Genomic DNA, 27,468 nt, shown 5'->3' with positions numbered 1-27,468 from the left:
TTCATTGTAGGACAGTACCATTCATGTAATAACTCTCACAGGGTGTAGCATGTTTACTTCTTACTATAAAATTTCCTGAAGGAACTCTCTACCAATTTGTAAATGTAGGGATAAGACTCTAAAGCTCCTGTTAAGGGAATCGTGATGTCCAGCATGTTATGCTAGCATCTTTGCTGAGCAGACCATATGTCTGCTGGCTGTGGTGGTAAGTAGATCACAAAGCATGAAAACAAACATATTTCATACAAGTGGAAAACTTCAAGATGTTAAATCACATCCTCTTTCTGGTAGTCTTTCCATGCAAATTAAATTACTTGTGCAGTTCACTGAGGAAGAAATTACAAAGGAATAATCTCTTTCTATTGCTTATAATTATGAAGTGTTTCCTTTTAATTGTAGTTCTGTCGTGTGAAGATCACTTAGAAATCAAACCAAAACCATTTTGGTTTCTGTGTAGTGTCTCACTGTAACTGAAAGTGAGCTCATGCTCCATTTCCTGATTTCATCTGAACTTGTGATTGCTGTCTGTTCTGAGTACAGATGTTTTGAAAAAAATGTGTGCTTCAGTTAGGACTGGGATTCTGGCCTTATGTGTTTGTTTGTTTGTTTGTTTGTTTTTTTTAATAGGCTTAGAATGGTACGCAATATTGTAGATTTTTTTTTATTAATGAACCTTGAAGTCTTGTAGTACTCAGATTGAGCAGGATCAATAAGCATTACTACTGAATGCCTAATACCCTGTCTGTTAGCTAGTAATAAAGACATAATACCATGTCCATTAACCTGTATTAGAATAAACTTTTTTCCCCTGCACATACAATTAATCTTTTCTTCTTTCTAGAGGACTTCTTGTAGTGAGAATGTAATTTCATTTTAACACTTTAAAAAATCAGAAGAAAATCTGCAAGGCTGGTTACATTTTTTCAATTCTCTGTCCTCCCTAAGAGACGCATTAAAATAAATACAGCTAGTAACCTTGTTTGTATCTGAAATTTAAGTGGTATGGTGTGTGTTGTTTTATTATTTGTTTTAAACATAATGACATATATTGTACAATAAGTGTGTTACCAAAGAAGGCTAATAAGTCAGTTTGGTTGAACAAGGTGTAACTGTTTCAAGAAGCTCTTGTGGTATCTCAGTGAATGGGAGTGTCTATTAAATGTTTTTTATTGTTTTGTGACCTTTGCTGTAGAATGTTTTTAGATATTACATACAGAGTCCTTCAATATTTTTCAATAAAATATCTTCTCCCTTTTCTCCTTGTCGAATAAAGATATTAAAGTATAGAAGAGTAAAAACAATAATGAAATTACTTTCTTTGACCTATGAAGTTATAACCATAGTTATTCTGCTGTCTTCATGTTAACTTGTATTTATACAACATCTAGAAAATCCTCTCTTTTTATTTCTTCTTCTGTTTCCTGTGTGACATGGGTGGCCTTTCACCAGTTAAGTACCCGGTGCTTCATGTTGAAGAGCATAATTTGCAATGTAACGCTTTCTAAAATATGGTGACCATACTATTCAAATAGAATTCACATAATCAGAATTGAACAGTTCCCTGAGTGAAACTTATTTGGGTGGATTACGCAGTTTCATACCCATGACCTATACTGGAAAATTTTGGGAAACCTTGTCTTTCTGTGCTTGAAAAAGAGGAGAAGGTAATGAATCTGTAAACAGTGTATACGGAATGCCATAGAGCAGAAATTCTTGAAAGTGAGTTACAAGAAAGGTTTTGATATTTGTGCCCATTTTCAGTTTCTGCAGTAGCAATCTTTAAATACTTGCCAGTGGCAGCCTTGACTCTGTATTACAGTTGATGATATCAGCTTTGTGGTGACATACTGTATTTCCATTGTGTAGGTTTGTGTATGGCAAGTATGAGTAGATTTAACTTAAAAAAAGCAAAGATTAGTTGCATGTAAACTAATCTTCCAGCACCTCCAGCCTTGAAGTTGTGGAAAACAGATAGATGTGCCAGAGTACATAATGTTAATGGGAATGTGTTGCATAGGTGAAGTGAAAATGAAAGTTAATTTCTTTACAAAAAGATTTTAAATGAGAATAAGATCTGTTCTGTGATGGTGAACAATAAAACTGTTGAGTAAACTGGGTTTTTGAATTGTTTTTCTACTCAAGATACAGAATAGGAAATATACTTGTATAGCTATGGGGCATTAAAAGGGGAGATAATGCAAAGTCATCCTCTGTTACAGAAAATATGACTATTTGATTCATACACTCCTTACACAAGGAGGAAAGATTAAGTGGCTAGATCAATAAACCATGGACCTAGTTTGCAGTTATATGGAAATATTTTTGTTCCTTTATATTCAGAATGATAGTAAATGAAAATACTTGCTATGTGTTTCTTAGCATGTGGACACGACAGTCTTTTTGTTTCAGTATTATGAATAAAAAAAGATGGTCAGGATATTTTTTTAATATATAAATTATTATGCATTCTTCTGTTTTAAAAATGTGCTGAACAACACTTAGTTTTCCTATAACCTTTTGTGAATATACAGTATTCCTAATGTGTGGTTCTCATTACGTGATTTCTAATAAAGTGGCACTATCTGTCTGCAAATAAGTATATTTTTGAGTTCTGAAATTTTAATGTTTATCGTGTTATGTATACATGCTCTTTGATGAAAGATAGAGAGGTTTGTTTTGGGAGCATTTTCTCATTCCGGAGTAAACACATTTTGATAATAAACTTTGTCTTTTGGTAGGAAGACAATAATGTATAAGCTGAAGAATTGTTTTTTGCAGTTTACAACAAATAATTAGCATGTGCTGATAGCCTTGATCAATATAAGTACATTCAAACTGTACTTCATTAAATTGGGAGTTAATGGGAATCAGAGGTAATTTATATTGAGATAATTTATATTTGCTTCCTAACCCAGACATTTAAACTAGTTTGAAGCTAGCTATTGTCTATAGTTACTTATTATTTCAAACTTAATATGTTCCAAGTGTGTTGCTTTGTTTATTATTAGTTAATTCAAAGGATAAAATAGGTCAAAATAGGAAGAGGAACTCATCTGTTCTGATGGCTGTGTAAAGAGAATAAGATATACTCTGTGCCACAGAAATGAAAGTGCTTTGTACTGTCCTTAACTGAGCTACTTAAGACTTCTGTGTAAAAACTATGTTAGATGAAGTAGGAAGAATTTGTATAGGCTTGCACTGTTATCAAGCTAAAGGAGGAACACTGTTCTTTACAGTCAGTTGTCCAGTCTTCTTAAAAATGAGGAAGAAAGTTTAAATCCAAAGAAATTCTAAAAGAATACCTGATAAAATTGTGATTCTCTTAAGTACTCAAGTGAGTATGCTGCAGAACCGTTTGGATTTTTTTTTTTTTTTTCCCAATATTTATGGTATTTGAAAGTAGTTAATGTTACTAGAATGTGGTTGACGAGGCCGGCTGGTAAATCCAACATAAAATAAAATACTTTCAACTCTTTATATTAGTCCTTACACTCTTGTCTGTCTTCTACAATTCTGCTGTGGACAGACAGTTATAGTAAGTGCTGAGCTAATGTGTAAGGATGAAGGAGAGCAATGCCATCCTCTTGACTCTTATGTGTGAGAATGAGGTAGCATACTGTTGCACAGAGTGCATTCTGATGAGGTCTGAGGTAGCCAGGGGTGCACAGGGTAGAAACTCCAGGCAGATGTCACATTCTCATCTCAAAGTGAGACACAGAGTCAGTGCTTCACAGACAGGAGTCAGCCAAGAGCATAAAGACTACTGCCAGACCCAGTTCTGTACTTTGAGATGCTGCTTCAGGCAGGTAAGGCCTCCTCTGAGTACATGCTTTAATTATTCTATGACTTGTGTGCTGTGAGTCATTGATTCTGATGGCATAGCTCCTGTTGTAAGTTCACCTAAAAATACAGTCTTGGTTTCTATTAGTATATTTCATGTTTGTATCCCAGCTTAAATGGTGAGACCCACTTCAAGAAACAGGTTTCTGAAATAAATTAACATTTGGAAGTTAAGTTGATGTTAAAAGAATGTAGGAGAGTTTTTGTTTTGTTTTCCTGGTTTGTAGAAAGTCACTTAGATCTATGGATTAACAGTCATCTCAGTTAATAATGAAACAAGTTTTACTGCCATTAGTAATCAGCAGTGTTCTATTTTATGAAAGATTGCACATTTCTTTCATGTAAACATCTTTTTATAATGAAAAGAAACCAATCAAATCTTATAAACTCAGATAGTGAGAAGACTGAAAATCTAGCCTAAACTTTACTAATATACGTTAAAAAATGGGCATCATTTCCTTTTCAGTTGGATTGTTTCCTTCAGAGATGAAGGGATAGAAATATTTGTATTTCTGTATTTTGGGTGCTCATAGAAATTGGCAGTACTTCTTAAATCTTCCCATACTGCTACAAGTTAAAGCTGACAGTTGTTGAATTTCTTTTGTGATTAAGCAAATGGTTACATTTATCCATATGTGTTACTGAATGTGAAGAAATGTATAGCTTGTCCAGTGATAGTTAGTTAAAATGAGCCTTGCCTTGCTGCTAATGCTAATGAAATGCCGCTGCTTGTTCGCTAATGAAATTTGGGTGTCCTGAAAACTTGAGCACGATGACAGATAATCTGTGCCTTATTTTTGGCAATGTTCTGTAATTGCAATAAGGAGTCATGAATTAGATGCATCTCTGCCAATAATAATAAGTACTTTGTCATGGCTTTTATGAAAAATATCATTTACATTGATGCTTGTGGAAAGCAGGCAATGTATCACTGGTATTGAGCAGGGAAAGTCTTTTCCAATTTAAGTTGGAAATAAATCTTTTAAACAAACTTCACTTTTAACCTTTTATGCGTTTTGTTTTCTAAGGGAAGAAAAGCAAAAGCAGCCCTTTTTTAGGATTTGTGTGTGTGTGTGTGCAATATATGTTTGTGCTGTATTCTCATTCAGTTTAAAATAATTTGGTTGTATATTCATGGTCAATAAAATAGTATGATCTATTTCTAATAAATTATGTTATTAAAATAAGGTTAGGGACTGATGCTGGTGAATGCCCTGGCGTATTTGGTGAAACCTTAGCATTAAATCTGTAAGTAAATACTTAGAGTATTGCAGCCATCTGTAGAAGTTTTAAAAATAAATTGAATTCATATTTTAATTCAGAGATGGTTAAATTGACACAATTTACTTGTTATTTCCTGTGCATTGGACTAGGAAGGTATATGTAATCTTAAATACTTGTAAGTTTATCTTTTAGTTTAATAGTGTAAAATTTACTAGTATTTAACTTGTAGTGTAATATGGTGATCGCTGTTTGACCCTGTGTTAAAAAGTAGTTTTGAAAGTGTTAGTCTAAAGAGAGACAATGTCATCTTTCCCTGTGTGGCAAATGCGGATCATCTGATCATAATTCTTTGCAATGACTAGCCTTTATTTCCGTCTTCACCCTTTGACAAAGTGCAATACGTTCAATAACTTTTACCTTGTGTCTTGGCAAGCTGTTGGTGGAAGGGGTAGCAATGCAAATTTTAAGCTAAGCAGGAAGAATCTATGTGAAAACACACACCTGTCATCAGTCAGTTTCTCTCAAAAGTATTTAATTCCTGAGATTTATTGGTTTTTTACATTTTTATTTAGTGGTATTTAGTGTATTTTCTGTTGATAGAACAGTGGTAGCCTGGCTGCCTTTGTTTACAGTAGATAGAGATATTTCTGTAGACAAGCAATTTCTTTTTTTTTCTTTTTTTTTTTTTTTTTGCATATATCAGGATATATGCCTTTGATCTGTGTGATGTGCCTGTATCTTCTGAAATGGATACATTTTAGGAGTTTTGGTAAATGGAAGGAAAACAAAGCTATGCCTGAATTTAACCCAAATGCACATAATGGTTGTTTATGGCATGCAACGACTTTGGGAAAAATAGAGAAGGGAAAATGCACATTGTTTGAGTGTTTGATATAAAACACAGTACTGGAGTACTTCATGCAGCATAGAATCTCTGAGTAGGTTGTATGTGTGCCTTAGTCTGTAGTATAGAACAATGCACAGGTAAGGCAAGAAAGTTTTAGGACTGAATTAGCTGATTGACCTTTTTGTAAACTGATCTCTTTTCAAACATAAAACTGAATTTTAGTAAGTCCTCTATGACCCTTCACTCCTTCCTATGCTGCCCAAAAATAAGTATGGTTAAGATTTGTGGAGTAAGTAAGTGTGAGAGAAAAGGAGATTTTCTACCATTAGTGCTGACTCCTGCGGGGGATACTTACACGTTACATTTGTGGCAGACTAACTCTCTGCTTACATGAGAGTGTATTTTTTCTTTGACAGAATAAAATTGGACGTGAGCCGGCAATGTGTGTTTGCAGTCAAGAAGGCCAGTTGTATCTTGGGCTGCATCAGGAGTGTGGCCAGCAGGTCGAGGGAGGTGATTCTGCCCCTCTACTCCACTCTGGTGAGACCCCACCTGGAGCTCTGGAGCCCTCAGTACAGGAAAGACATGGGCCTGTTGGAGGGGGGCCAGAGTGGGACATAAAAATGATCAGAGGACTGGAACAACTCTGCTGTGAGGAAAGGCTGAGAGAGTTGGGGTTGTTCAACCTGCAGATGAGAAGGCTCCAGGGAGACCTTGTAGCAGCCTTTCAGTACTTCAGAGGGGCTTAAAAGAAAGATGAGGACAGACTTTTCACAGGGCCTGTTATGATAGGACAAGGAGTAATGGTTTTAAACTAAAAGAGGAGAGATTCTGGGTAGACACAAGGAAGAAATTTTTTACAATGAGGGTGGTGAAACACTGACCCAGGTTTTCCAGAGAGGTGGTAGATGCCCCATCCCTGGAGACATTCAAGGCCAGGCTGGACGAGGCTCTGAGCAACCTGATCCTGGTTGAAGATGTCCCTGCTCGCTGCAGGGGAGTTGGACTAGATAATCTGTGAAAGTCCCTTCCAACCCAATTTATCTTGTTGTTCTATGATCCTTCTAGGTGTCTTTCTCCTGAGGAATATTTTACATATTGTTCAAACTTTTATTTATGTATCATATGTGGAAAAAAATATGCATTAATATATACCTACATTGCAGTGCACCTGTTTAAATAAGAGAACATGGTGTTCATGCTATGTCACTTACTATTTATATTCCTATCACTTTTTCAGTCATTTCTGTTGTAGTTTCTGTAAGTCTTTACTAATTGCAAGGACTTTTAGTTGGAATTTAACTGGCTTGCATTGTTGTACCTCAAACTTTCCTTTTGAGCTACCATCATTGCTTCAGAACTCTTCCTCTTTGGTCCTTCTGTTATTGAATAGAATGTGAAATAAACTAATACTTTTAGAATCTAATTCAGAGTAGTCAAAATATTGAATTTCTGTAAAAGAACGCAGAACTGGAATGCATATATTATAGTCTGCAATACATAAAAAGAAAATGATTAAACCGTATTTCACTTATCATAGATCTTCTTAATAGGAGCGAAATCCGTGCCATTAGTTCCAGACCAGCGTCTTTCCCATTCACTATGCTTTAGTGCATGACTTATAAATCTGTCCTCATCATCCTATATTACTTTTTCAAAGCAAGAGTAACATCAAGTAAGACAGGATGAATGAAAGTCAATGAAGGTCGACTAGACAATCCAATTATTATAGATTCTTGGAAGAACGATATTGTGATCTCTGAAAGAATTGGGTGTGAATTTCTCTGTCTTTGACAAGGGTCATTTCTGTAGAGATGTGGTATATTTTGTGTGGTAATCTGTTTTTAAATTATGCTCATCTAATCTGTTTGCGCAGTGTATCTGAATGTCAGTTAGTTTTCAAAGCCACATTTATAACACACATTTCAGGTACCTGTTCCATCTCCTGAGTGGTGAAGGCCTTTGAGGAAAATGTAACACGCAGTTAGGTATAGCATTATGAAGAGAACAGTGTTAAGATTTCATAATCATTGCGTATTTGCCATTGCTAATTTTCCATGCATTTTTTAATCTGTCACTTGTCTTTCATTCATCCTGCAAAACAGGCCATCTCTTGGGACCATAAAACACATCCATACAGTAAAACAGATTACTGCTTCTGGCACCTACTTGTAGTAGAAATAGTGAGCTGGTTTGCGTGTTTTAATATAAAAGTTCAGGTATGTATATACACCATCTGTGCCAGGCACTGCAGATGATAATATAAAAGGAAGCCTAATTAAGCAGAATAGTTGTTTTCAGTCTTGGAAACTTACTTGGGCTCTAATTTAACTTTGTTGCTTCTGTTTGAGATCTGTCTGAAACTTATGTTCTTTTTCCTCCCTCATACAAATAAGTATAATACTTCTTCATAGAAACTTTTTGATTTTATTATGTTGTTGATCTACATATAAATAAGTACAGATAGGATTCAGTTACCCAATTATTCTAACTGAAGACTAAGTAGTTGTACTTGACTGCAATGCTACACATACATTTATAAATGAATTCCAAACTATCCTTCCTATCCCCCAGCCCTGCAAAAACGAGGAGAAGAAGACCTAATATAAATGTTGGTAGATATGTTGTTTACAGGTGGTTTGATCTGGTATTTCTATACATAGTGTCCTATATTCATTTTCATGTTTGTATATAGTTTCTGACAACAGTAGATAGAGTAGTCTATTGAGTTATTTGCAGATGAACAGGACAATGATATTTGTATTTGCGACCATCATTCTCTCTCCCATTTCCTCTCCTCCCCCAAGAAGATGATACCCCTCTGCCAAAGTTTATCTTTTTTTCTTCCTTTTCATGCACATACGTAGATGTGTGTACATACACAATGTTTCCTCTCAAACTCTTGAAATAAATTATAGTAGTCATAATAATTATAAAAGTATTAATAAGCAGCTTGCCAGTGTTACACAGAAACTGGTTAGACTGTATTAAGTATTTACTCATATCACCTATTCAATTATTTCCTGTATATCTTTTCTGTAGGTGACAGATCAGTCAGTGAAAGCTTTTGCTGAACATTGTCCTGAGCTGCAGTATGTTGGTTTTATGGGCTGTTCTGTTACATCGAAAGGAGTCATTCACCTCACCAATGTAAGTGTTGTAGCTACTTTTACATCGTCATTACTGTGTTTGACTATTACCACACCACAGATATCAGCCAGGATAAGTTTATACATATGATGAATAACACTGTCATGGATAGAAGTGTGACAAGATGAATGAACTTTGCATTACTTGAACAGACACATTTGGGTTTCACTGTGTAAAAACACTGCAGCAAAAATATATTCAAGGTATGATACTTTTTCTCAGAAGTAACGATGCTGCTCAGCTCAGAAGTCTTTAAAATGCCTAGTTGCACCAGATTCCCTTGCAAACAAACCAGAATTCTGTAACTGAAAGTACAAAATTCTTAATGCAGGAGATTGAGACAGACCCTTACTGCAACTGTATGTCTCCTTTGCACAGACATTTTCCACCTATCCATCTTTATAACACAGATAGTGTGACAAATACATTTTATTTCCTTTCCTTTTTCTTTTATGCAAGATGAGTGATGTGTGGAAGAACTAACTTGAGTGAACCTGCAGAAAATAATGGAAGCTTTCAATAAACTGAATTACTTAGATGACGTGGATGAACAGCATGTTAATTAAAATTCATAACTGAAAGTAAATTCAGAGGTCATCAATGAGAACAGAGGAAAAATGCATCTGGAATAGACAGACTATTATCATTTTACTTGGAAAAGACCTGTAAGAACATGGAGTCCAACCAGTAACCTAACACTGCCAAGTCCACCTCTAAACCATGTACCTAAGAACCTCATCTGTATGCCTTTTAAACACTTCCAGGGATGGTGACTCAGCCACTTCCTTGGGCAGCCTGTTCCAAAGCCTGACAATTCCTTCCATCAAGAAATTGTTCCTAATATCCAATCTAAACCTCCCCTGCTGTGACTTGAGGCCATTTCCTCTTGTCCTGTCGCTTACTACTGAGAGAAGAAACCAACACCCTCCATGCTACAACCTCCTTTCAGGTAGTTGTAGACAGCGATAAGATCTCCCCTCAGCCTCCTTTTCTCCAGGCCAAACAGCCCCAGTTCCCTCAACTGCTCCTCATCAGACTTGTGCTCCAGACCCCTCAGCACTTCTTCATCATCCTTTGCACTCTCTGCAGCACCTCATTGTCTTTCTTGCAGTGAGGGGCCCAAAATTGAACACAGTATTGAAGGTGCAGCCTCACCAGTGCCGAGTACCAGGGGACGATCGCTTCCATAGTCCTGCTGGCCGCACTATTCCTGATACAAGCCAGGATGCTGTTGGCCTTTTTGGCCACCTGGGCACACTGCTGGCTCATGGTCAGCTGGCTGTCGATCAACACCCTCAGATCCCTTTCTGCCAGGCGGCTTTCCAGCCACTCTTCCCTGAGCCTGTAGCGCTGCCTGGGGTTGTTGTGACCCAAGTGCAGGACCCAGCACTTGGCCTTTTTAAACCTCATGGAATTGGCCTCTGCCCAACGATTCAGCCTGTACACATCCCTCAAAAATAATAAAACAGTATTTCAAATGGGAAAGTTGAACTTATTATACTGGTAAAGATGACTGTAGAAATGTGTATTGAATATGATAAGTTCTGGTAAACATAAAAATGGTTATAGGGATTTTGAAGTAGCAAGTGGAAAGCATATTTAATGAAAACAGAGGGTGCTGGAAGAAAATACAGGGTTTTTTCTGCAGCGGTGCAGCCCTCTTATTGTCATGCAACACCATTCAGCATATCTGTAAAACATTTTCGTCAGTTTAGGGCAACTGAGTAGCTGAAGATACAGAAGAATTGAAAATATTTTGGAACATATGCAAAAAGAAATAACATAGAGAAATTAATTTGTATGGTAAAGATATAACACCTCAAAGGATGTAATTTGGAAAGGACTGTCTGTGTATATTGAAATCGTGTAAAAGGAGCATATATCTGTGGATGAGAGAACTAATACAATAAATTTTATGTCCTGTGAAAACTAAGGTTAGATTTAGATATGCAACATAAATATAGGAGGTACATAATTTAGAAATCTGAGATAGACAGGTTATGTAGTCCAAGGCTTTGTGGAAGTTCCCACACAGATCACTCTTCATTATTGTGGCCTAGATTTATTGAGTAATAGATGACTTACCCTTCAACCAAGTGATTTTATAATCCCATGTCTATGATAATAGTCAAAAACTTGATTTTTCTTATAATATTTATTTCTGATCTTCATGTGGTTTAATAATAATGATTAGAAATCCCAACTTACATAGGAGTGACACTGTTTTACATAGTCCTTTGAAAATATCTTTGAAAACTTTGAACTTTGAAAACTTCATCTGGTATAAGTAATTGGTGCATGTGCTTTTTGTGGGGACTGAAGACTTAGTTATTCCACTTTCCTTCCCTCAGGCTGTATATCTATGTAAGCTTTGCATCATTGCAAACACAGTGATGTGACAATACTGAAAATGACATTTTTTAAAATTCTCAGAAATAATTGAGGAACTTGTGTTTTTGTCCTTGATAAGGAAACTCATTACTTACTTAAAACATTCCTGTGAAGGTGCTAAGTATTTACCATATATGTAGTACTGACTACTTTTTATTTTATTTGTCCCACTTTTCATGATTCTGTCTTGTGCCTTCTCAAAGTTTTCTCTCTTTTTTGACGTATATTGAAAATTTTTAGGGACAGGTATCCTGGGAAGAGTATAAGGATGCTGCCTGGTTGTGTAGGGATGGGGTCAGGAAGGCCGATGCTCAGCTGGAGCTGAACTTGCAAGGGGCACAAAGAATAACAAAAAGGGCTTCTACAGGTATGTCAACCAGAAAAGTGAGGTCAAAGAAAGTGTACTCCCACTGATGGACACGACTGGCAAACTGGTAACAGTGAGCGAGGTACTTAACAAATTTTTGCCTCAGTCTTCACTGGTAACTTCTCTTCCCACACCTCTCAAGTGCATGAACTACAAGATGGGGACTCAGGGAGCAAATTCCCCCCCACTGTAAGAGAAGATCAGATTCAAGACCACCTGAGGAACCTGAGCATAAATTAGTCAATGGGACTTGATGAGATGCATTACAGAGTGCTGAGGGAATTGGCCAAGGTAGTTGCCAAGCCACTCTCCATGAGATTTGAGAAGTCGTGGCAGTCAGGTCAAGTACCTTGTGACTAGAAAAACAGAAACTCTGCACGCATTCTTAAAAAGGGTAGGAAGTAGGACCCTGTGAACTATTAATCTGTCAGCATCACCTCTGTGCCTGGGAACATTATGGAACAGATCCTTCTTGAAGCTAATGCTAAGACACATGGAGGACACGAGGGTTATTTGAGATAGGCAGCACAGCTTCACCAAGGACAGGTCCCACCTGACCAACATAGTGGCTTTCTAGAATGGAGTGACTACATCAGCAGACAAGGGAAGCACTATGGATTTAATCTGTCTGGATTTCTGTAAAGCTTTTGACATGGTCCCCCACAACATCCTTCTCTCTGCATTGGAGAGATATGGATTTGATGGGTGGACTGTTTGGTGGATGAGGAATTGACAGGATGTTTGCATCCAGACAGTAGTGGTCAACACCTCAGTGTCCAGGTGAGACAAGTAGTGTGGTTCAGGGGTCCATATTAGGACTAGTGCTATCTAATACCTTCTTCAATAACATGGACAGTGGAATCGAGTATACCCTCAGTAGGTTTGCAGGTGACACCAAACTGAGTGCTGCAATTGATAGGTATGAGGGATGGGATGCCATCCAGAGGAACCTGGACAAGCTCAAGAAGTGGACCTGTATGAATCTCATGAGCTTCAACAAGGCCAAGTGCAAGGTCGTACACCTGGGTCAGGGCAGCCACCATTATCAGTACAAGCTGGGGGATGAAGGGGTTGAGAGCAGCCCTGCGGAGAAGGACTTGAGGGTACTGGTGGATGAGAAACTGGACATGAGCCAACAATGTGCACTTGCAGCCCAGAAGGCTGATCATATCTCGAGCTGCATCAAAAGGAGTGTGGCCAGCAGGTCAAGGGAGATTATTTTGCCTCTTCCCCACTGGTGAGACCTCACCTGTCCAAATCTGGAGCCCTCAGTACATGAAAGACATGGACCTGTATTGAACAGGTCCAGAAGTGGGAGAGAAAGATGATCAGAGGGCTGGAACACCTCTCCTCTGAGGACAGGCTGAAAGAGTTGGGGTTGTTCAGCCAGAAGAAGAGAAGACCCCAGGGAGACCTTATTGCAGCCTTTCAGTACTTCAAAGGGGCCTTTAAGAAAGATGAGAACAGACTTCTTCGCAGGGCCTGATATGGTAGGAGGAGAGGAAATGCTTTTAAACTGAAAGTGAAGTGATTCAGCCTAGCTATAAGGAAGAATTTTCCTACAATGGGGGTGGTGAAACACTGGCCCAGGTTGCCCAGAGAGGTGGTAGATGCCCCATCCCTGGAGACATTCAAGGCCATGCTGGATGGCGCTCTGAGCAACCTGATACAGTTGAAGATGTCCCGGCTCATGGCAGGGTTGCTGGACTAGATGACCTTTAAAGGTCCCTTCCAACCAAGAGTATTCTATGATATGATTTCTGTAAGATTTGCTAAGTATTCTTTCACGTGAGTGACTATCTGTGCACAATAGCAAGGTACTTTTTAGATTTATTACTACTTTAGACTGAAGTATATATGCATGTATTATAGGCAAGTGGGATGATGCCATATATTGAGCGAGAAGAGAGCGTGTAAGAGATTTTCCCAGTAATGCAGAAACTGGGATATTGTATTGGAATTAAGGCTTCTTTACCGTGAAGCTATTGAGAAGTGAAATCCGGTTAATCTTGCTGCAGTGACTTTAGTAGTGTTTCCGCCTGCCTCCTGTGGCAGGAGTTACTGATTTGTAGTACAGCAGGCAATTTTAACTTAAACTCTTGAATTGCACTGAAATATCCAGCATAGGCAGATGTTCCATTTCTATAGTTTTTTGGAGGAAATAAGTTCCCAATGGGAGTTACTATTCCTCTCTGGGGAATAGTAAGGTTAACTGCTGCATCTATCTTTTCCACAATTCATCAGTTGATGACATCTCTTTTTGGTTTATCCATCCTGTATTTCTTATTGTCAGTAGTACTTCATAAGTGCTTGGTAATAATTCCAGTCCCATGTGCTTAGAGAATGTGGAATCTGTTCCGTGCGGTACATGGCTCGTGAGCGTGTCCTGCAAGGCTGTGCAGAGCTAGTACCCTTCTGTACTTCTGCTTCTGGTGTGCACAGCGAAGATAACACCACTGGTCTCTGTTCTAAAATTGCCTTGAGGCCAGAGAGTGTGTAAAAATTGAGTGGTTTATTATTATTATAGCTCCTCTCCAGTAATGTTAGCTCTCTTTAAAAATAGTGGAGCTTGAAAATTCCGAATTACAGTGCTGCTGAACTGCAGAGCTGTGTCAATAGCTAATCCTGAGGTATGGCAGTTAAAATGTTTTGTATTATAGTAAAATAAGAAACATTCAGGATTTATTTTCAATATTATTCTATTGAACGTAGTTACATTAAAAAAAATGGCTTCTTGAGCAAAACCATATCACACTAGTGTCTTTTTTTCCCTGAGTTATTATATATTAGAAAAAATGCTTCTAAGGTAAATAGTTGTTATTGGACAAGATTAAGTCACTGCATGTTAACACACGTGGAGAGAGAAAGGGAAAGAGGGGGAGTGTGTATATACAATTCACAGTTGGACCCAGTGGTTTGTTCTGATGACCTAAAATGTTTCATTTTGTTTTGTAGCTCTAGTGTGTGAAACATTGTCACAAAACATCTGAATGATGACCTTTTTTTTCTCACTTGTTATTATCTTTCCCTGAATGTTTTGTTTTTCTTGTTTTCTCTCTTTTCCCCATCCTCTCTCAAAAGTTTATTGCAGGTTATTTTTTTACTTTTCGCTTTCTTCTTCTGCTGTAAGCACAAAAATCCATGCAAAGGTGCAAGGTATCTATGCATGTTAGGTAATTGCATTAAAGACTAAGCAACTATATGGATAATTTTTATTCATTAAGTGTGAGTAAGAAACTCTATATGCTAACTAGTGGAGATTTTTTTTTTCATTTTGTATCTTTTGCCCCCAAAGTGGTGGTATTTTCTTCTCCTCTTACGGTAATTGCTTCTCTAATTGTTTCACTTTCAGTAGAATTTTAACAGCTGGCATCAGCAAATCCTGACATTTAGTCAGAGCTTTATTTGCAAGCCACTTCTTTGGCTTCCTTCTCAGAGTTCTGACTTATATGAAGAATAATTCCTTTGTAGCAGTATAACTCTGTGCTTCTACAGCATGTACTTCTGACAGACTATGTTTGGTAAAGTTTATTACAGGCGTTTTCATCTAAACTTGTGAATCCTAGGACATCTTAATAGGAAAAAGTTCTAACTTATTCTTCTAATCACAAATATATGACATCAGCTTATATCCAAAAACTTCTGGAATAATGTGATCTTTCTTTGTCTTATATTTTTTACTCAAGAGTCATATCCAATTTAATGGAGACATACCTGGGTCTGAGTTGGTGTCCAGTAAGAAGTAAATCAAAGTTCAGATTTTTAGAGCCAGTATTTTTGAGAATCTTTCACTGCAGACATTATCAGCTTGACAGATATATAATGATAATCTACACATTACAACATTGATTTTGCAACAACCTTTTCTAAACTAAGGTACTGTATGGTCCCTTTTTTTTTAGTAACTGATTTGTTTTGACATGAAGTGCTCTACTTTATGCTCTTTATGATAATATTTTAGCATACCTTCTAATCTTAAAATCATCTTGCTTTTTAACTAAGAAAATGATTATTCTTCTATGGTTAGGTCTAGGGAAAGTATTTTTTTAAGTCATTTGTATAATGAACCTTTATCTCGTAGCATATGATTTATTTAAATCTGTTTGTGTTTAATAAAATGTTTTAAATGTTAGTCTTCCAATCATAGGAAAAAAAAAATTATTAAATAAAGATTTCTAAACATAGTGATTCTGGGAGACTATTGCTGGGAATTGGCTTAATACTTTAAATGATGTGGTTGTATAGACTGTATAAGAGAACCTTGTTACATCTAGTCAAAATAAAGCTGACTGCTTTGTAGAATGAAGTCAAATTACCTGTTTCCCTCTTAGAGTTTGTTTTTGGCACTTCTAAGAATTTTATAGTAGTACCCAACTGCAGTTACTTTCAAGGAGCAATGAAGTAAATAAGGCATTGCAGAGAAGATTGATTGCACGGTTGAAAGGGTTTCAGTGTTTTGAGGGTGTATGAAACTTTCCAAAAAAAAGGAAAAAGAAGGTTCATTAGAGCTACTTAAGAGTAACTAAACACAGAGTAAACTATAACTCAGTGATAATGTAATTCAGCAGTTACTTTTAGAGTTTATAAACTGGAAATAAGTCCTGTAATGTAGGTACTATACGTGCAGTTTATATGTGTGTGCTAGTAGCTCCTCTGCAGTAGGTCTTAATGTTAGAAAGGAAGGCAACGTATTTATTTTTGTAGCGTAGCTTGTAAAAGCATGCATGCAGTAAATCAAAATGCAAATTATTATTATCAGTCACCTTGGAAGGAGTAGAAGTTTGAATACAAATATCATTCAATTTCCTATTGTGTCTTGCTGTGGTACATTACAAAACAAAGTAATCTATTGTATAAATTTGTTTCCTTGATGAACGTAAATTTCTTCTCCTCCTTCTTTCTCCTGTGTTTTTCTGAGGCATGTTTTGTGGTGAGGTGGTACTGTTTTTTGTGTGTGTGTGTGTGTTTGGTTGGTTCATTGGTTTTTTTTACAAATATTTACAGTCTCCAAAACAGACTTTCTCTGTCTTGGTGGTTTTTGGGTGATTGGTTTGTTTGTTTCTTTGTGTTTTTTGTTTGCTTGTTTGTTTGTTTGTTTGTTTTTTGTGGGTTTTTTTTGTGTGGTTTTTTTTTGGTTTTTTTTGTTATGAGCAATGCAAATTAAATCTCTGTGTTTATAACACTGGCTTTGAATGAGTATTTTGTATTTAAGCAATGGGAGCTTAATGTTCTGAAATATCTAACTTTAAGAAACGGAATTAAAGTTGTGAATGTACAGAACATTAGATCAGTCTATGGGAAAATAGTCTCTAACTATTCAATCATTTTCCACATCTTTAAACCATGTATGATTAGTGTTTCAGGAACACAGTATATCTCATAGTTCAATTACTTTAGGTCTTAAGTAAAAGTTAATGTCTGTAACTTAAAAAAATTAGTTTATAGATTCCATTGACATAATAATAGAAAGAATGTGATTTTCAGTTTTTCCAGGTTGCTATTTTTTAACTTCCTGTGATCATAGATTTGCTTTGAGGGGTTTAAAGCAGAGAGCGGTTTACTCCCTGAAGGTGCATATACACAGAGCACGTCAAGAAAATTAAGCTTGATTAGCAAAATATGTGAATTTAAAACTCATTAAGTCCATATAAGTACTTCCCTTCAGAAATAATTTGACTTTTGTTCTGGTGAGGTTTGATCTTATGTGAATTGCTTAGTGGTGGACTTGGTTTTATGTCTGGACTCAATAGTCTTACAGGTGTTTTCCAATCTACATGATTCTATAGTTCTATGATTTTTAAGGAAGCATCTCTACAAAAATTGTGGAAATGTGCAGGGAACAAAAAAAAAAGGGGGTGGGGAAGGAATAACTGGATACTCAGTGTATTTGTAGTCCCCTGTCATAACAGCTAATTATTCACAGGAGTTGATACACCCACACTGAAAAATTTCTTGTGATCCCAATGGTAATAGTTATTTTTCAATAACCTAAAGTGTATGAAATTTATCTTAAACTTGAACAGTCTCAAATCAGACATTTTTTTCCTCTCTTTTCATTTTTTTAGATTTGTATTATTCTAGTTTTCAAGTACACTGGCTTCTTGATTAGCATTGCATGTATTTTAATATTACAAGTTCTAGTAATCAAGATATAATTCTTATGAACTCTGTAACATTCAGGCACACAAATACTATGATAATTTCTGAATCTTTAAGTATATCAGCCTCCACAAAAATTCATTGAAAGCAACCAACAAAAGTATCAAACAAAAATGATTTTATCATGATTTAAAATATTTGAGATCCAAAATAGTGGGTACTTTCTTAAAAATGTCGGTATTTTTTTTTTTTATTTTAGTATCTTTTTCAAAGAATGGAAGCTCTGTGTTTCAAACTTCCTTTGTCAAAAAACATTTTGTCATCTAAGTGGTTCTTTTGCATCTGACGTTAACAGAGGAATAATTCCTTGTCAGTACGTTTTGAGAGGCAATCTCTTCACAAAACCTTTACATATTGGTTTATCAACTCTCTGCTAGTGAGACTGAGAGGAAGGGACCAACCTCCTTTTCCCTTCTCATCTCATTCATCTTACTAGACTCTCTCTGAAGTTTGGAAGCTGTTATTATATTTTCTTGTACAATTTTAACACTGAGTCAACATTCAGTAATTTCAGCAAGCTTGTGTATATATGTAGCACACAAAATTGTTTTGACTGTTCTTGCTTTCTCTTGATTATTCTAGTTTATTTTCTACTTCAGATTTTTAAGCTCTCTACTATTTGCATTGTGTATTTTATTGTCTAATTAAATAGTAATTTTTCAGTTCAAAGTTAGATTCTGTGCATGTTTAGCATTCTTTGTGGAGCTATAAAATTGAGAGTTGAAGAAAAGTGTGACTGTATGTACAAGAATGGCCCTGAAATTGATCAATAAAATCGTATTGTTGCATGAAGAAAATTGGTTTTGACTGAAAGAAAAAGGCAAAACCAAAAGCAAAAACAAAGAGAAAAACATTTTTCTTCCTGATACCCTGAGTATCTAAGGCACAGAATACCCTTTTCCTGTGGAAAAATGCTAATTAAAGGTATGCTATTTTAATCTGAAGTTCTATGCATGCACTGAAGATTCAAGCAACCCAACTCTCCAATTGTCTGCTTCAAAAGTTTAATTTTTGTTTTTATATCATACTACTTTTAGATGTGAGGGAGGATTAGAGGTAGAATATAAAACCTATATGATTTGTCTTTTTTTTTTTTTTTTTCCCCATAATACAATGATTAAGAAAGAATTCAGCATTGTAGCATTAACCCTTTACAATTACTTTTGGAGGTAAAATATAAAATAGGACATCTTTCAGTAAAGTATCCATCCCATTTTTTTAATGAAAAATTGCTGCATCTACAACAATTCTCTGACAGGTAATAAGATGTTCATACCTCTGATTTAAACAGGCAAAAAGGGGTATTCATTTCATCTGTCTTGTTCAGATTGATACAAAATCTTGTCAGAAGGTCCAGTACTCAAGAGTACTGCAACTCTTGAAAGCTCATCTGAAGTGGCAATAATGAGGTTGTATAGATCAAATTATACTTGAGGAGTTTGTATCAGTCTGAAGCAGTCTCTTCAAACTTTTCTAAGACAGTGAGGTTTTCTGGATTGAATACATAGTCCCTGATAAAAAGAAGAATTAACTACCAAGTATGTCAGGTGTCACATCGGTTCTTTAAAATGAATGAATGTGACAGTAAAAGGGGCAAGTGATGGTTCATATTCTCCTGTGTCAGTACAGGATAAAATCTACCTTGGAACCCCTATTAATTTGGTCAATAGGAATACTAGGAGTTCAGTTTAGATTTTGAGTCTACCCATGCAATGTAAAAGTCTTTTTTTCCGGGGAAGTCACAAATTCTTTCTGCTGCATTCATCTTTTCCTCAGTGAAGTAGTGTGCTGGTTTTGACTGGACTAGAGTTAGTTTTCTTGACAGTAGCTGGCATGAGGCTGTTTTGAATTTGCGCTGAACACAGTGTTGGTAGCACAGGGATATTTAGTTCTTGCTGAGCAGGGCTTGAACGGAGCCAAACCTTTTCTACTTCTCACACAGCTCTGCCAGCGAGGAAGCTGGGTTGCACAAAAAGTGGTGAGGAGACACACCCAGGACAGCTGACCCCAACTGACCAAAGGGATATTCCATACCATATGATGTAATGCTCAGCAATAAAATTAGGGGGAAGGTTGGTGGCGTGGCGACTGCTTGGGCACTGACTTGTCATCAGTTGTTTGGTGGTGAACGATTGTTTTCATTTGTATCACTTGTCTTTCTTGGGTCCTTATTTTCCTCTCTTTTCATTGTTTTCCTTTTCATGACTGTTATTAGTACATTTTAATTATTAAGCTATTCTTAACCCACGAGTTTTCTCACTTTTCTAATTCTCTTCGTGTTCTACTGGTGGAGAGAATGAATGAGTGGGTGCATGATGCTTAGTTGCTGGCTGGGGTTAAACCATGACAAGTAGATACTGTTACCTCTTACCTAATTTGGAGCTGCGTTAGTTAGACACTTTTCAAGAAACACCTGCCTCCATACATTGTTCTATCTGTGATGTAAGTTAATGTTTTTTACTCTGTAAGTAATAGTCGTGACCAAAAAGTCACCAGTGTTGTCACCTGCTCATAAGAAGAGTGTTGTCATGAAAGAAGGCATGTTTTAGTTAATAATTCTGGTTTTTTATAATGGGTAGATATTCTGCTTGTCTTTGAGGTCTTCTGGTGAATATTTGTTTACTGTCATAGAGCATATGCATTGTTGAATTGTCCCGTAAGTTTATTTCCTATGTCATAGTAATTGACCATGCTGTTGCCAACATAGTATATAGGCTGAAGTATCTAATATGGATAGCTGTATAAAGGTAAGGAAAACTCAAGTTGCTCTGTGCTTCCCTTTCTTGACAGAAGAAATACAGAAAAAAATAAAGGATTGACTGTGAGCTTTTTTTGATGCATTGTAGTAGGTCTTTTAAACTTCCTGCTGGAGCAGTATGTATAAAATGCACCGAGACAGAACTTGTAAAATCTGTCCGTTTTACCAGCGCAATGTCAATCATTATGTGCTTTTCTCCATAGCAGGCAAGTAAGATTATCTGAAGTACAATGGGATTACAACAAGCACCTCCACAGTACACCTGTGGTAGTATCCTGATAACAGGAATGTTATTGTCCTACTTCCTATAGACATACTATTGGAGTTTAACTCCAGCCAGCAAATAGGACCATGCAGCCACATGGCCACTGCAGCCCCCCTTCGAGAGGAATGGAGGAGAGATCGAAAAGGGAAAGAAACCTGAAAATGCAGCAAAGCTCATGGGTTGGGATAAGAACAATTTAATAGGGCAGCAAAGGAAGAGAAAGTAATAACAACTGTAATAATAGAAAATACAAACCAAGTGATGCACAATGCAATTGCTCGCAGCCTGTGACACCAATAGCTTGTCCATTCCCGAGCAACCAGTATTTGCTCCCTGGCCAGCTCCATTCTATGTAGTGAGCATGATATATGGTAAAGAACATCCCTTTGGCCAGCTTGTGTCAGCTCTCCTGGCTTTGCTCCCTTTCAGCTTCTTGTGCACCTGGCAGAGCATGGGAAGCTGAAAGGTCTTTGACTGCCTGACAACAACCAAGACACGGCACTATACCAGCTACTGCAAAGAAAATTAACTCTGACCCGGCTGAAACCGGGACACATACCTGGCAGTTGTTTCTCTCAGGTCAGGTCCCATAATTTTATGCTTGTTCTGCAGAATTTATGGAAGCATAGGCGGTTTATCTTCAGCTTTAGTTAGAAAAATGTTAAAAACTTCTGGAACAAACCAGCAGAACACTAGTTTCTGTAGAAGCCTACATACATACTTCTTTTTTTTTCCTTAAATACATTCACTTAATAATTAACTACTGAGGTGGACCGGTTATATGATCTCAGTTGTATGCCTTTGCTTAATCAAATCCTTAGTGACTTAAATCACTGAATAGGATTATTTTTTCCTCTCTTACAGGGAAGGTAAATTTAATTAAAGTGTCAGTAATACTTAATGCGATTATTTTTCCAGAGTATAACAGAGATGATTTCAGACAGCTTAAAAAGCAAACAGCACTTGGAGGTTATTGTTGACTAAATGATCTGTTATTTAAGGACACTGCAGAAAGCTGTAAAATTTTTCTTCTTTGAATCCATAGCTCATAAAAGTAAAAAGGTTTTGTTTACTTTTGAAGGACATTATAATGATTAACAACAGTAATAAGTCAGATTAATCAGTGCATAAATCTTAATCATGTAGTTCTGTGTCTCCAGCTTCTGTTGTTTAGAATATCCAGGTTATTACTGATGACTGTGCAGGTGACCCTACAGTATAAATACTGTATTTCCCAGAGAGTTTGTAATATTTACCTAGTCTGAAAGCCTTAGACTCTGGAGTCTTTAATAACATGCATTTGAATCTAAGCACAAATGTGCTATCTCCTCTTCCTTCCATGCCTTGTTTTCTTAAAATTGAGTAAGTTGCTATGATACCTTGGTGTCTTACACTCCTTACATTTAAAAAGAGGAAGGCCTAGGCCCCAATTGTAGATGTATCGGACCATGAGTGAAAGTTTCTTGATTTCGTGAAATGGCTGAATTCCAGTGAATATCTCTGTTTCCTTTTTGTGAAAAATAGAGTAATCTTGATTTTCTTGACTAGCTCAGACATACTATGCATGATTCCAAAAAGTTTAACAGTTTTTATAACAGTTATGCATGTGAAGAAATTTCAGATTATTTCTTTCTATCATATTTGTCTCAATAGCTAAGAAATCTTTCCAACTTGGATCTCCGTCATATCACAGAACTGGACAATGAAACGGTGATGGAAATAGTAAAGAGATGCAAAAACCTTAATTCCCTCAATCTGTGTCTGAACTGGATCATTAATGACAGGTATGATATGGCATCTAAAACCAGTATAAAGCAATTTAACTAGTTATATAGTTGAGGATAAATCCTTATAGCTTGGGGGTTGGAGGAAGTCAATAAAAGCAAACAGTGTTTTCTGAGTGTTTGGTTTTGCTTCTTTTGGGTAAATCATCTAGATACATATTTTGCAGAGTGTTTTTATACTTCTGTGGTGGAGAGAAGTCTAGTTATAACTGGATGAGAGCACCAATCTATTTCATGTAGATTTCATGAGAACATGCTGTTTACCATGTGTAATTGAAATGTACAATTGCAATTGTGACTCCAGTAAGTAGCTAGAATTTATATGCATAAAAACAGTTAAGCATATTTTTGACTGCATAAGGAAATATCAACTGCTTGTGGGTTAAGTAGTGGAATTAATGTTTGTTTAGAAAGCAACAAGTCCACCATTTTTTGGCAAATAGACTCTCCAGAATGAGACAGAAAGAATAACTGGGGTATTAACTTTTCAGCTAGAAGTTGATTGAGAGAGACCAGAATAACTCCTATCTTGCTGTATTCTGTCCTTTTGATCAAGTAATTTATTTAAACATTAAGTGCACAAAAATGATGTATAGTTATATTACAGATCAGGTGAAAAATTAAAATATTGATAATTTTTAAAGTGAAAGTTTCCTTTTAAATGAGAAAATTGAGCACAGCCACAACTTCAAGGTGCACAGGAAAGAACATTTTGAATTAATTTTAACATATTGTATTTCTTCCTCATGATTACGGATTATTTTTCCAACGTATTTTTTTCCAAGGTTTTCTGAAGTCTAAGAATGTACTAAAGTGTAAATGAGTTTATACTTTGGTGAATGTGTAATGTTCTAAAAATATGGAAATTTAAATGTGTTGAATAGGAAGTACCATAAGTACCACTGAAGTTTTACTAGAACTCCTTTTAACCTTCAAGACTGTTTTTTGGTTATGTAGGTTTAGGTCAGACCCTTAGTATAACTTTTCTGGTTTTGAAACCATAGAGTTGCTCCAGATCTTGCTGTCTGTAGGGCCTTATTTGCAAACGCAGAATAAGGCTACTGTAACAGAAAATTTTTGAATAAGTCAAGAAAAAGTACTAAGAAGAAAAATATAAATTTAAGACAGGCACGTTTCACATTTTAATTAAAGCGCTTAGAAATGGTACAACTTTCTGCATGAGTGGTTTGAGTAGAACAATCAGCTAAGTATTATCCAAACTTATGTCAAACTGTTCTTCAAATTACTTTTACTAGAATTATGAGAATAAGAAATATATATTTTAATTATATGCATATGACTCTAAAGCTATTATTGAATATAGTTAGAATTACGGGGATTAACAGGAAAAGGAAGCATTTTCCAGCAATGACAGCCTGCTGTTGTATGTAAACCTCTAAGTCATTGACTTTTGTCTCTGTAGTTCTTCCCATTTTGTGTTTGTGTCTGATCATACCTTTCAGTATTTTTTCAACCTGTGACTGATAACTAAAACTTGACCACGAATTTAACTATTTAAATTAGCTTCTAGCTGAAAGCAAAGAAAGAAAAATTTAGAAAATGGTTGCTGCCTTTTAAAAATCTTATTCATGGGTAGTCACTTGGCAATTCAAGTATTTAGCAGCAAGATGAAGCTCCCAATATTAGTCTTAACTGAATGAAGTAATTTCCCCTATTCCTTCTAAATACCGAATTAAGAATTTCTGAAACTTATGTAAAAGGAATGTGATACAACCAGTGAGCTTTGATCAATGCAGGCACCAGTTCAGCCAAGTATTCGCTTTGAGGATATTCACTTTGAGGTTATGAGTGATCCTTCAGGACTGTTCAGGTGCTTGCCTTGGATAAAAACCCCAGTTAACTTAAACTAAATGAATCAGTGTATTAATGATTTAAAGCAAGATGAGCTTTTTTTTTTTTTTTTTTTTTTAAAATGCTTTTTATTTGATGCTATTTGATGGCTCCTAGTCAGAGGGGATGTTGGAAGAGATTCTGCATTTTGATGCCTTTGAGTAAGTCTTTTATTTATCATTGTTTCCAACACATATCAGATAGTAACAGTCTAATGTTTCACCTGACTCCTGTTTTTAGGGTAGAGAGATCAATTCCACCCTGTGACCCCCTAAGCCACCACCTCCTGTTGTCAAGCCTGCTTGCTTGTGAGATCCAGCTACCCAGGGCTTGTATTCTAGATTTTTTTCAGACTTAAGAAGATACTTTTTTGTCCTCCTAGAATGATGAAAATTGGATGGGATTTTTTTTTTTTCTTGGAAAGCTGTTTTCCTCCATTCATCGTGCAGAATTGAGGGTGAAAGGAAACAAAAATGTTTAGTATAGCCTAAAGATGTATCCTATGAATTATCTTCTAAAGGTAGTTGATTATTGGTAGGTTTTACACCAAAAGTAAATTACTGGTTTTAAAACTATTTTAGATTTTTTTGTTTCCAGAAATGCAGAAAAAAAGTCTTTCCATAAGCAAAGCTGTGGCATCAGAACATTTGTAACTCTCTCTTGCTTGTCATGGTCTGTGACCATTGCATTTCTTGCTAAATAGCTGAAAGGAACTGAAACAGAGTGCAAGATCTCTGTATGGCAGGTACTTGCTAAGATTTTGGGTGCTGTAATTCTTTTGCACATGCAAACAAGAATAATTATTTTTCTGATTTGATTAAAGCCATTTTTGTTAGTTTTGAAAATATGCATCTAAAAGGTTTGTGTAGGGCAGTAAAAAATAATTTATTTTTACCTAAGGCAAAAATATGTTCAGTAAGTTCAGCTGAGGTACTCTTAATGTAAGTTTTAAATTGAAAGCAAAATGGATCTCGCAGTGACTTTTAAAAAAGTCTGAAACTTGAGAATTAAGCAAGATTTTAAAAGACCTATTTAAGATATTTAGCGTAATGATTTATTCTGTAGTTATTATAGCTCTCTAAAAAGCTTCATATGCTATGTATCAAGTTGGTTAAATATGTTATACTAACAGTCCTACTACTTCTTTCAAATATGAACAAAATAAAACAGCAAATGCTTTTAGTATGCGTCATGAGCAGATAATCTCAAGTCTTTGCAATTGGAAAGGAGTAAATATGAGTTCTCAGTACATGATGAGGTGAATAATATACTCCAAGACTTGTTTTAAGTAATCTTATCACCTTGAAGTTGTCTTAATGATCACTATATGTTTTCTTTTGAATTTCAATTGATGCAATAAAAGTAGAGACATCTAGAAATAAATCTAATGAGGGATACAGGAAAATGGAGTATGGCATTCTGTCAAACTTTTTAGACGTGTGTGATTTTCCTAATAGTTTGAGGAGCATCTGCCATGTATTATATCAGTAAATGATCAAGGAGCAAGCAGCAGTTAATCTAACATTTTTTGGTAAACCTTATCACTGTGTACCTTAAGTTGCAATTCACTTCATGTTCTGTGTTACATAATTCTCCTAGAGATAGACATTTAAAAGCTGTGCAGTGACTGAAGTCTTCAGAGTACTTCTGCTTGCTTAAGTCATCCCTCTTATTGAAATACTCCCTTAGTAATATTTGTGGAGAAGGTATTTCCCAGCCCTTGTTGTATCTGAGGTTCTTCTAATACACATCATTGTGCAGGGAATAGTGCAGATAAGATAAGGAACTTGATCTAGAGCTACAGTGAGATTTTTTTGGTGCAATAGCACTACCAGTCATCTGGGTTAAGGTTCTACCTGCATAACAAAATTAGTGATTGGTTGCGCAGTCGACTATTCAAGAACTTTGGTCTTGCCTCTGCAAAGTCTTCTTGTAACAATGCCTCAAGAGAGCTGTATTTTTTCACGTAATTTATCACACACTGATTATAGGTGACTTTGCTAGCAGGGTGCTGAAATTTGCAGACCATCTGGAGGTTGCTGGGAGTAAGCTATGGCTGTGATTTGGAGGCAGATAGGCAGCATCTTCATGGTACAGTAAAACAGTGAATAATGTTAGTTGATGACCTTCTAGTGGTATTGCTTACTGCTATCAGATTAGTGATGTGAGGGAAGATAAGCATTATGTGTAGCTGAGCTTCCAGCACAGATTGGAAGCCTGGCTTGGGTCTAATTATACCAGTTCTGAGAAAGCTACTGTCCTTCTGTAGTGCTTTCATGAAATATCACTGTGGATAAAACAGAGTAAATGGCGCAATGGGACAGCCTCCTGTACTGTAATGATTAAGACTTGTTGAGAGTTCTGTTTGGAGTCTACGATGGAGGAAATTTGAAATACAGTTCTTTGACAACAGGTAGTATTCAGGGAGTCAAGATACAGAAAAAATTCAGAGGAAACATGGTGAATGGTTGGAAACCACACCATAAGCCTGCAAACCAAAATGTTTGTGTAGCAGAGTAGTTAGGAGAAATGAAAATGTCTCTTCTGAAGAGCCTCTATCAGCTTGATTCTGCTGGGTCACTAATACAGCATAATTTTCTCAGATTTGGGTATCTTACCTCTTGACATACAACACATGGGGTTTCTGCATTGTTATTTAGCAGAATACATTGTTTAATGTGGTCTTCCATATGCTAGAGAAGTGTATTTAAAAATTTTTATTGACCTGCCTATCATGAGTTCATGTGAATGCATGTAATCAGCCTTGGGAGCATCTGCTGTGCTCTGGGTGTGTGGTGGGTAGAGGATTGAACAGTTTCAGCTGGGGTGCTG

At 36.3% G+C, this 27,468-nt stretch overlaps 1 protein-coding gene across 5 annotated transcripts in view; it reads left to right on the top strand.

Moving 5' to 3' along the window:
- The window catches only part of FBXL17 (F-box and leucine rich repeat protein 17), a 380,831-nt gene that overhangs the window by 77,636 nt on the left and 275,727 nt on the right, over positions 1–27,468 (top strand). For 4 of the 5 annotated variants that reach the window (XM_071801719.1, XM_065861734.2, XM_071801718.1 and 1 more), the window contains exons 5-6: positions 8,954–9,061; positions 22,655–22,785. In XM_071801719.1, the coding sequence (XP_071657820.1) occupies positions 8,954–9,061; positions 22,655–22,785 (239 nt within the window). The remainder of the gene's footprint in view (positions 1–8,953; positions 9,062–22,654; positions 22,786–27,468) is intronic. The other variant, XM_065861735.2, reaches the window with a different exon arrangement.

Source organism: Patagioenas fasciata, chromosome Z (assembly GCF_037038585.1).
Source record: "Patagioenas fasciata isolate bPatFas1 chromosome Z, bPatFas1.hap1, whole genome shotgun sequence".
In the NCBI taxonomy this organism is placed as follows: Eukaryota; Metazoa; Chordata; class Aves; order Columbiformes; family Columbidae; genus Patagioenas; species Patagioenas fasciata.
The sequence above is the reverse complement of the archived record's forward strand: the minus strand, read 5'-3'. Positions and strand labels throughout refer to the sequence as shown.